Genomic DNA, 11,908 nt, shown 5'->3' on the forward strand with positions numbered 1-11,908 from the left:
CCTCCTGGTGGCACATGCCCAGAACACCTCAACCGGGAGGCATTCTTGTCAGATGCCCGCACCACCTCAAGTTTGTGTCAAAGATTATTCCAAGGTTCTTAACCTGTGTTTTCATAAAAAGAGTTTAAAAGCACAGGGTATTGTTTAATCTCTCAACTAACAGTGGGAAGTCAAAAAAATGAAAATGCACTTATTGACCCTTCATATGGAAAAGTGATTTCCAGGTAAATACAGTTTTAAATCATCTGCATAGAAATGAAAAGATATGGTATAATAATTTGACTGAAACTAAGCATGCACAAAGAAAAAGGCTAATTTCTAATGACACTTGGAACTTTCCTCCAGCTGTGTTCACCTCTCCTCTCTTTCCTTACAGCCCTAACAGATTCATTAAGCCAGGGATAAGTTTTAAATCTCACTCTGAGTGGTGGAGCCTAATCGAAAGCACAAGTACAGAACGCATGAAAAGAAACACTGAGTTCTTGAACACCCAGATTGTGAGCAGCAGAGGAAAGAGCTGTAGTGTTGTAGTGTATCTGTGGAAGAGCTGAACCTCCTACAGTTGTAGGGACCAAAGGTTGAAAACACACAAGTGAGTTAAAACATTATCCACAATTACAGGATGATCTATGTTATAAAACCACATGACAAAACAAGATCAAGGTTAACAGACTTGAATGAGATTAAAAGATTCCCACAGTTGGTTTAGGTGAGTGTTAGTGCTGCAAACACATGTCCCCCAAAGTGAATCTGCAGTCATACATTCCCTCATAGCAGACAGGTCTGTGTCAACCCGGCACTGCTGGCTGACTTCTGGCATGGTAAGAGGTGTGTCATCCAGATATGGGCCAGGCCTGGCTTAGATGGCACTGTTTATGTGACGGCATGCCATATCTGGCCCGATTGTGGATTGGTTTATGTGGCCTAGGCTCATAGAAAACAGGTCTACCCTGGATCTGGCATCAAGCTGGCACTTCTGACTGACTGGTGTCATGGAAGGGTGTCTGTCAACCAGATGTGGGCCAGGTCTGGCAATGGAGGCACTATTTATGTTCCTATTTTTCTATTTTAGTTAGAAGACCCAAATGCCATGTTGCAATACTATACGGCTGTGGTAGCCAATGTTTCAAATGCAAGTTTGACAGGTTTGTGAGTGTACACTTTATCCAAAACCTAGTGAGGATTTACTCATGTTTTCCACTGGGTGGCTGTAGCTGAGGCGGTAGAGCAGATCACCTACTGATCTGAAAAGTAGTAGTTCGATCCCTGGCTTCCCCAGTCTGCATGTCAAGAGTATAAATGTAGTTAGGAAGCACTCAGTTTAGAGAAGGTGTGTGAATGTGGCATGTTGTATAGAGCACTTTGATTAAAATGGGAGAGTAGATAAAGGGGTGTATAAGATTCAGTCCATTCATTGTCTGAACAGAGCTTTGTCTTGTTCCTTATGCGCTATTATGTTCTTGCACATGTTGTTATTACATGGCTTGATTCAGGTACACATTAGGCTGACATCTGAGGCCAGAGCTGAAACTGTTCTGGGCCAGCAGTGTGTCTGCAACTGGCCTTGTGCTGGCAAATGTGTGGGCCACCACTAGGAAACCAGATCTGGTCCACCAAAGGGCCGTTACTGTTTGCGGGTCACGTGTAAGCACATTGCGTGGGCCAGATCCGGGCCGTACCAGTTTTGCTATGTGGGTTACTATTACTGAGGACAGAAGGTCTGACAATTAATGTCATGAAGTTTGACCATGTGCACTAATGACTGTTAATGAATGTTAATGATGAAAAGTTTAAACATTGATTTCAAGGAGATGAATGGCTGTCCCTCCCTGAGCCCGGTTCTGCTGGAGGTTTCTTCCTGTTATAAGGGAGTTTATCCTTCTCACTGTTGCCAAAGTGCTTCCTAATTGTTGGAGTTTTTTCTTTGTTTTCTCTGTCTTTCTTGTTCTTTAACTTACAATATAAAGCACCTTGAGGCAACTGCTTTGGTGATTTGGTGTTATACAAATAAAATTGAATTGAATTGAAATGAATGCAGTCCTGAAGTTTTATTCTCACACGAAATTCCACATGCCCTTTTCCACATCTATTTACCAGAAAAAGAAACCGTATGTTTCTGTACCTTTAAGAAGTCGCTAGACTGTTCCTGAAGCCCATTATGGTGTCAAACAAAACAGCACTTGTTACTGTGTGCCAATTGTTCCATTAGGCACTTTTTTCAGCACCCACCAAAAATAGTAAAATCCCAAGAAATACCAAGGATTAAACCAAAAACCAAAAACAAACAAATAAAAATGGAAATATTTTGATATGGAAAAAAACAAACAAACTGTGCATGACTGTTAACAACCAAATTCTTACACTATGCAAGTGGTGAAATAGTAAAGCTATTATAAAAATAAGTTGATCATTTCCACACCAAAGCAAATTTGTTTAGGTTTAGTGATGTATATATCAAAACTAATTGTGAGATTAATGTGTAGGCATTTAAGCACACTCAAACACTTGTGCATCTTTTGTGGGTTGGATAGCTCTCATAGCAAAAAAAAGCTAATGGTATTGCCGAGGCCTAAAAGAGGGATTGAAATCAGGGATGCATTCTAGCCAGATGTTGAAAAGGTGCAATTAAACTCAATTGAAGTAGTATGTCAGAAAGTCCTCTGTTGTCTGTGACCTTTGAAAAATTTGCAACAGGAACTTCTCACACCCATAGTAATGGTGGAAGGCATAACATGCACGTGTTTAAGCATGAGCCCTGATCTGTGTGGATGACAGGAAGACAATAAGGCTTTGCAGTTGCTATGGACATTATTAGTCACACATGCTGCTTTTAAAACCGAACTCCAAGAATGAAAGGTTTTTGGCAATTACTCACCAACCTCTGATCTATTATCACCACCATGTGGACTAAAGGAGTGATGCTGATTTGCTCTAAGGCCGTGAAAACAGATGTTATGCCTTTGTGGTCAACGCGGCTATAAGAGACAGATATAAGATATGTTTATGTGGCCAAGTATATACAGAAGCAAAGGAAACACAATCTGGATTTTGTCCCCATTTAAGAAGAATGACAGTTTCAATTAGCACTGCAGTAAATGCAGTTTCATGATAATTGAACTTCCCTGTATGAGCAACAGCAAACCTCCATTTAGTATTTGATCATGGTTATTCATAATAATTATGTGTGTCTTTAGACGTGCAGAGAATATCTTTCATGTCAACATTCAAAGTAGACATGAAAACGCTCTCACTGATTTGATTGATATTAACTTTGTAAACACCACTTAGAGGGGCATTATGCTGCCTTCATAATCACAATATATGGACAACAATGTCTGTCAAGGACAACAAGCTATGAATTAACAGAAATTCCTTCCTACTACAAAACATGTTTCAGCATGCTATCATTTCTCCGTTTCATTCAGGCCAGCGGGAGGTGACTGTCAGAAGAAATGCCGGTCCCAGGTGCCCTAGTACATCACCACTGGGACCATGGCAACTCCTTGGCCAATGAGAAGAGAGAGGTGCTCCCATGGCTCCGCCTGCCTTGCTAGATGGTTGGCGTCATCCTTGATGCTCCTATGGTTGCCGTGGATGTTATTATGGCTGCCGTGGCCTACCCAAGCTGAACAGGTGGGACATGGCGGAAAGGTGCCGCATGGATCCCTTTCGTCCCCCTCATCTTCGTCATCTTCCTCCTCCTCCACATCTCCTTCTGGCTCCTCACCATGGGGTTTTAGCACAAGGCAGAGCGGAGGGCAGCTGGACTGGCTGCTGTCAGAGAAGGGCCCTTTCCACAGGTGTCCTGAGTACACCGAGTTCAGAGAGAGGTTCCAGCAGGGATTTTCTACCAGATACAAGATTTACAGGTGAGAGGGATCTGCACTGGCTAGTGCATGGGGTTTTTTAGTGAGACCATTTTTCTCTGTCATATCATATAATATGTACAGACTCTCTTTGTCTTTTGTGCAGACAAATAGGTGTGACTTTGTCTTCTTCCTTCCTGCATCTTCATTTTTTAAAAATAATTCCTTTTTTTTATCTGCAAAGATTTTTGTATCTACCAGCTGTTCTTCTTTTACAGCTCTGTTAAATTACTTCAGCTTGCTGTTCAAATGTTCAAACTTCTTTAAAATGCTGTTCTAAAATGTTGCAACATCGCATGCTCTTGGCTGATGTACTGTGCAGGCAATCACTAGCTCTGTTTCTTCCTTGAAGTGCTCTTTAAGTGGACTATTTCAAAAGTGGATTTTATGTTTTTGTCATTTTATATTGACACAGAATCTTCTCTGCCCCTTTTTTCTATCCTTAGCACTTATCCATATGGTTAAAAAAGTGTTTCAGGGATGCTAGTGACAGAGGTCACCAGTCCATCACAGGGCTAACACGTTCACATTTTCATTCACATCATTTTGAACCAACAGTTAACCCAACACGCCTGTTTTTGAACTTTGCACATGCTCATATCTCTCTTCCTGTGAAAGAAGTGTAAAGTTATTTCACTTCTGCCAAAATTCTCAAAGAAGAAAGTGAAGAAGAAACGTTTGTTTTTTTTTTGGATGTACATTTTTTCTTCAGCTGCCTAAGGGTTAGGTGATAGTGAATTTAAAATCCATTTTACTGTTAGCTAGTGCACATTTATGTGTTCTGATTCTCTTGAGATGACCAGTTGACCAGGGTCTTTGAAGGAAAATGTTTCTGGACAATTTTACCCCAGATGATCATGGAGAGATTTTGTTTTTATGTCAACACTCAGCACAAAGTTCATACTAAACAAAAGATTAAATAGCCAAATGCTGATTGAAAAAATGAAAGGGCATTAACCAATAAAACACATAATCACAATTCATGAACCACTTCAAAATGTCAAGTAAATGGGTGAAAATCAAACTATATTACTAGACTTTCCAGCATCTCTTTATTTTTCATAAAAGAACAGGATTGTGGCCAATAGAAAGTAAACAGAAAGAAAGAAACTTATACTTTTGAACACAGCTAATTATAGCAGATTCGAGTTCTTGCCTCCAGTTTAGACATTTAATTAGCTAATTAATGTCAAGTGAATGGTTTTGACACATTTTATGTCTTTATCTTGAGGGAAAGTTATTTTAAAGTAAGCCTAGAATGTTGCTGTGATATATTCAGTCTTTGCAAATTTATCGAAACAAAACATGCTCTTAGCTGAATCTGTTAAACAGTGACTAAACATGGATCAGAGGGAATGGATAATGCATTTTATCTGCCAGAATAAAGCAAGCGTTTTTTTAAAATACCGTCAATATAATATCTGAAGATATAAACGAGTAACAGTTAATTTTGACAGGTGGACACATTAAATGAAGCTATAAAAAATTCCCCTCTCACCCCTGTGGGCGGTATACCCTTCAAGCTCAGGTCCTCTACCAGAGGCCTGGGAGCTTGAGGGTCCTGTGCACTGTCTTTGCTGTTCCTAGGACTGCTCTCTTCTGCACAGAGATCTCGGATGTTGTTCCTGGGATCTGATAGAGCCACTCACCTAGCTTTGGGACTTTGCCTGTCTCTCTCATCATGGTCACTAAATGCACAGTAATAGCAGGTTTGTAATAAGACAGATCGCGCTAACATAATATGCACTGTTAGTTGATTATTTACCTGCCGCATTAACGGGAGAGGACCTGCAAACGTTACCGCTGCTGCTGGGTTGAGATTCACGAGTCCGGAGCGGAATTAAAAACACGACATTCATTTAAGGTTATCGTGTGTTTTGTGAGCTTTTGCATATTCGTAGTGTTTCCTCCCTTAAATGAAATATCTACTTTGCAAGTATTGCAAGTTGCCCTGTTGTCATCCGTTCTCGTAAAGTATAACCAAACTTTTGAGCGTTTGAGCCGCTTAGGCGCCGTGTTTCCTGCCAGGTAAATGACGCTCCGCAATGTGGCAACGTCATTCAGGGCGACTGGAATCGATAAGGGAATCGTTTGCCAAACAATTCCAAGGAATTGAAACAGTGGGAACCGGTTCTCAACAAGAACCGGGTTTCGATATCCATCCCTAATCCTGTCTTTCAGGTTAGCTGCTCTCACACTCAATATGCCTTTGTGTGTGTATATACTATATTTGGTGAAATAAGTAATTGATCCCTTACAAACCAGTTAGAATTCTGACTGTGTGGTACACAGATTGCAATTAATCAATCAATTAGTGTGTGTGTGTGTGTGTGTGTGTGTGTGTGTGTGTGTGTGTGTGTGTGTGTGTGTGTGTGTGTTTTCTAGCCTTACAAACATTAGTGTAAGTGGAAAGATATTATGGCTTTCCTGACAGCTCAGTTAACAAACAGGAAGTGGTAAAATTATTTTTTAACATTTAAAATGTACTTCAGAAAGTCAGCCTCAAGAACTGCAGCATCAGAAATATTTTTAAAATAAATAAAACAGCAGAAACATGAGAAGGGAATGGTCTTCCCCATCCTCCAGTTTAACTGTTTCATGCAAGATTTACTGTCAGAAATAAGCCCAGATAGTCTAAATGAAAAAGTTACGATTGCAGCATGCACATGGACACCGCAATTTTACCAAGGCTTAGTGTGCCAGTTTTAAGGACTCATCGGTTGTATCTGTAGGATTCAGTCCTTACCCTTCTTAGGGTATATGTGTTTGTATTCAGGGTGGTTGTAGGTCAAAAGATAGAGCAAGTAATCTACTAATAGGAAGGTTTGAGGTTTGTTCCTTGCCTTCTCCAGTCTGCATTTCCAAAGTGTAAATTGATGTGTGAATGTTAGATCCATCCAGTCCATTTACCAGATGTCCCCTGTGTTTTTTTAATCTGAACTATTACATAAGTATGGTACAGTAATTGTATTGCATATATACATTTTTAGCTCTAGCCAAACATTACACTGCTCGGATCTCCTGCCAGCTTATTTGGTAACAATAGTAGTAAAAACAGAAGCTTAGCAACCACATATTTACTAGTCCCTTTTGCATAATTTGGGCTTTAAAATTCAGCCTGGTGGGCCACGTTTTTTTTGTTTGTATTTTTTTAACTCTCATCAGTAACCACTTGGTCTGAAGAGGTGAAGCCTAGAAGCTCTTCTCTGTAACACAAAGTAGCCTCAAAGCCTTTCTCTGGCAGTGTTTCTTTACATCCCTTTATGTTGTGTTCAGTTATGCGTGCAGCTGCATGAAGGTCATAAAGCTGAGCTGCGGGCAAAAGATTACAAAACGACCTTATCAGAATTTAGGGTTTAATATTTGTCTGAAGTATAAAAATGCCCACATTGGACAGACAGCCTCAGAACTGGATTGATATGATTAGGCCCAGAAGCATTTAAACAATTACACAGTTTTTGTAACTTTGCCTCTGTACAACGCCACAGTGAATTTTAAATCAAAGCGTGACTGAAGTGTAGACTTTCAGCTTTAATTCAAGGGTTTAACAAAAGTACTGCATGAACTGTTTACAGCCATTTTTAATTGGACGTTGGGTGACAAGCAGTTTCACGGCTAGGCGAGGCCTGTTTTCTCATTATCCTGTTTCAAATAAAGGAGATAAAAGATCAGTTCCAAACCTTGAACTTGCATTTGTTAGCTGTTTACTGGAGCTCTCAATTTCACTTTTCGTATTCTTCTTCCCCATCTTATTTGTCTCCTTCTTACTGCTCAGGGGTTGCCAAAGTGGATCATCTTTCTCCATGTCTCTCTATACCGAGGATATTCTTCTGTCACACCAGCCCTTTGCGTGTCTTCTTTAGGTTCTTTGTAAACAACTAGCCAAAATGATTCGACATTGTCTACAATGCACATACTTTGTACTGTTAACAGTCATTTCCTTAAAAAAAATAGACTAATGAGAAATTACAAATATAAACTCGAGCAGTAGAGTTAATGCTAAATAACCTAGCAATTACTAACTCAGCTTTTATTAGTCACTTGTTTTGCCACAATAATATGATGAAACACATAGTGGGGCAGCTGAAAGTAACATCCTTGTTACTTGTACCTGCTGTAAAGTGCATGCATGTGTCATTCTGCACAGTGAAGGTGAAACATTAGCAAAGGAAGACTTTCTATCTTATTTGTCAGTGCTTCATTTGATAGCACTTTAGTTAAAAATGGCAGCACGGTGGCACGGTGGTTAGCACTGTTGCCGCACAGCAAGAAGGTCCTGAGTTCAATTCCACCATCAGGCCGGGGTCTTTCTGTGTGGAGTTTGCATGTTCTCCCCGTGTTTGCGTGGGTTCTCTCCGCGTACTCCGGCTTCCTCCCACCGTCCAAAGACATGCAGCTTGTGGGGATAGGTTAATTGGATAATCCAAATTGCCACTAGGTTTGAATGTGCGAGTGAATGTGAATGGTTGTCTGTCCCTATGTGTTGGCCCTGCGACAGACTGGCGACCTGTCCAGGGTATACCCTGCCTCTCGCCCTATGACAGCTGGGATAGGCTCCAGCGCCCCCCGCGACCCTGAAAAGGATAAGTGGAAGCGAATGGATGGATAGTTAAAAATGTTTTTGATGTTATTGATATCACATAATTGTACAGAAGAGGAAAATTCAGTCTTGTGTATAGGCTTCCTATTAAATTTCCTCTGATAATGAACGCGCATTTTGGGCCTGACAGTTTCCTTGCTGAGAGGAAATTGTATGCTAAGCCAGCAGGTTCTCACTATGTGCTCTATAAATGATGCAGTGCAGTCCTGTGCCAGGTCCAGAGTTCATATTGGCCCCTGTCACCATTATCATTATTCCAAATTTAATACCAAAATTGATAGATGCACACTGTGTCTGCTGAGGCTGCAATTTGAATTTCGATTTCCTCAACTTGGATTACATCTATATTTATATTCCGATTTTTTACTTTGCCTTGTCGTTTCCTTCCCCTCCGTTCCAGCTCTTTAAAAATAGATTCTCCAGCCATGAAAGCTGTCACCACCATTTGTTCTGTCGCTAATGTAGACGTGCCTGAAGATGATCCATTCCAATCACTCGTGGCGTTTTTTTGTTGTTTGTTCTTATGCTGTTATAAGAGTTGATGGTGACTGTGTTATACAGACATGCAACTGCTCTTTTCTGTCTTCTCTCTTTGTGGCAGTGTATGATGATTTGTCACCAGCTGGTCTGCAGTTCTTTACACTCAGCTCGTCTCTTTCCCCCCCTTCTCCCCGGGTCACTTGGACAGCGGGAGATTTGAAATGCGTTTAAGCAAAATTTCTTTTAGTTGACCAGTTCCATTTCTCTTTTTCCTCTCTCTGCTGTCTTTTCCTCCTTTCCATATCCCTCTGCATCAACTTGAATCAAATGGAAATGACAGCATCACTTACAGATGAAGGGGAAGTGTAGTGTGAAATGACAGGTGGAAGTTTTATGACATAAGTGGGACAGGTTGTCATATGATGCCATCTTTGGGAGAATCTGCCCCTTTTTCTGAGTTGCAGAGTTTTTGGCTTGTGCTTCTTTTTTCTTTCTTTTTCTTGGCATAGATGCTATGCAAACAAACTAGAATTAACGTGGACCATTTGCATTTGTCGCACCAAGTTGTTAAGAGTTGTAATGCTTCACTCTCCAAAAGACACAATCGAGCCATTCAGTTCCGGAGGTTATGCTGCCTTTGTGGGTCTTTTGTTTGCTGCATTAGTATTAAATGAGCATAAGAATGAAATCAAACTCACACACAACCAGTGCAATGTATGAACATTAACAGGAGACAGCAGTACAACTAATATTTTGCATATCTTACATTTTTTCTTATGCTTATCTTGTGCTGGTAACTTTTGCGGTTTAACATGTTATGTTAGATGAGGATTAGAGATAAGCGCAGTATAAAGTATATAATGAACTTCGACCGTATCCATTATGAAGAAGGTTGTAATTCTGCTCACAGTTTGAGATTGCATGTTGAAGTATGAAGGAAAAAATACAGTATAAGGAGAAAAGAAGATTATTCTGAACTGAATTTAGGTTCTGCAGTTTGGGAAAGTGTGTGAACCTTTACAGAATTGTGCATAAATAAAGAACCCTCTGATTTTCACACACATGGTGAAAAGACTGATATGAGGAAATTCAGATAATACACACAAATGGAATGAAACATGGAGGTTAAATTTTGAGTCATGGTTTTTTGACAGTGAGAGGACAACTGGGTATTCTATAGGCATGGTCATCCAACTGGATGGCCAACAATGAGTATGTCTTGCAAAATTCTAAGGTTCCACAGAAGAACCCGGGGCAACATCTAAGCACCTCAAGGGCTTTTTCTCCCCATGCAGAGACAACTGATCATTTTAAGAACATTTACAGAGTTCATAAGCATTTTTTTTATGACAAGCACCCTTTTGTTGCCAGAGTAATAGCTGCTTAACTTACTCTTCATGGTTGTGATATTAGTCTCCCAAGCTCTGTAGCCTAATAGGTCAGAATGTTCATTGTAGAGGTGGTGTAAGTTGGGTACCGGCCTCTCTCTCAGACATGTGGGACACAGTCAGGGGTGCCACCGGGTATTTTGAAAAAAAAAAAAAATCTCCTTGCCCCCCTCTACCATTGCAAACCATGCCAACCCTAAAAATATAACACTGAACAGACATGAATCACAGTTCTGCTCAGATAAATCGATTTTTTCATTTCATGCAAGAGAGATATATGCAAGCCATATTTTAGATTTCAATACTTTAAATTATAATGTTATCATTTTTTTTGTTACATTGATTAGCGCTGTACCTTACACCATCATATGTAAATGTGTTCATGGATTTTCTGTGTGTTCTTTTCCTGTGGATGCAGTGTGGTTAGTGAAAGCTAAAAATATTTGAAACGTAAAGATTTGATTAATTAGACTGTATCTTTGAACCTTTGCTAGACACCACCAGCACTGGTTTCCCTCAGCTCTGCTGCTAAATCTACAAACGCAATTTCCTTCCAAACGTGGCACCATTAACTGTAAAAGGGGAAATAAACAGGCTTTCCAATGGCACAACATTTATTAACAAGAAGCACTGTACCAAATAATAACCCACCAAACATGAATTTCCTTACTTTCTGTGCTAAGTTTAGATAAATCATTTACTATTTGTACTATTACAAGTACAAATACAAATAAAATCCATGTTAAATTTTTGGATGGAAGCAAATTTAAATTCTCATCTATCAAGTGGTGTAAAAGTATTTTGTACTGCTTGAACATTTTTATTTGTAATATTAAATATAGACAAATATAACTTAAATAATCTTTGAACAAAGTGTAGCCAACTAAAATAGGTCTCTGTCTTCAGATCTAGTAGAACTCAAAGGTTTTAATCTTTAACATTACTTTATGATGACAGATTAATAACGTCTTTAAAAGAACCCCAGAAAAGTCTAGCTGACTGTTCTACTGTTCTTTAGGATCCCTTAGAGTCGTCATCACTTTTCTTTCTCTTCCGCTTCCCTGGTATACACTCATAAGTGTCTGACTTTGACCTTCAGAAACACTCTTTCTACTCTATAGTGTTATTAAACAGTTATTAACTGATCAATACAAGAGACAGTTTTTTTGAGCTGTCTTCAAAGTGACTGTTTTGTATAAAAATGATGGTAAAACTCCAATAAGATAGAATCATTGAAGTCATAATGTCAAATACATGCAATCTGTTTGTGATAATGCAGCTATTAACTGTGATTTAAAAAAATCTGCAAATCTGCTGCCATCAGTTACAAACCTGTTGCTATCTGTTGCCTTCTACACACAAAGAAATTCACAATTAAACAAAAACTATCTATAGTCCAGCCAGAAAGCCATACATTTCAAACAGAAATTCAGAAAATGCACAAATGGTGATGTACTGACCGAATTAAAATTAGTTCGAAAATGACGACAATTCACACATGTTGAAATTGCCGTCTTTAAAACTACAAACTACAAACTACATATCTTTATTCTCTTCCCCCTCCTGCCCCCCCC

At 39.5% G+C, this 11,908-nt stretch overlaps 1 protein-coding gene across 1 annotated transcript in view; it reads left to right on the plus strand.

The window, feature by feature from the left end:
• brinp2 (bone morphogenetic protein/retinoic acid inducible neural-specific 2) overlaps positions 1–11,908 on the plus strand; it is a 272,709-nt gene that overhangs the window by 98,854 nt on the left and 161,947 nt on the right. The window contains exon 2 of the mRNA XM_013912007.1: positions 3,426–3,869. Coding sequence (XP_013767461.1) covers positions 3,493–3,869 — 377 coding nt within the window. The 5' untranslated portion in view covers positions 3,426–3,492. The remainder of the gene's footprint in view (positions 1–3,425; positions 3,870–11,908) is intronic.

This window comes from Pundamilia nyererei, unplaced genomic scaffold (assembly GCF_000239375.1).
Source record: "Pundamilia nyererei isolate P.nyererei 1_Seehausen unplaced genomic scaffold, PunNye1.0 scaffold00077, whole genome shotgun sequence".
Taxonomy (NCBI): domain Eukaryota; kingdom Metazoa; phylum Chordata; class Actinopteri; order Cichliformes; family Cichlidae; genus Pundamilia; species Pundamilia nyererei.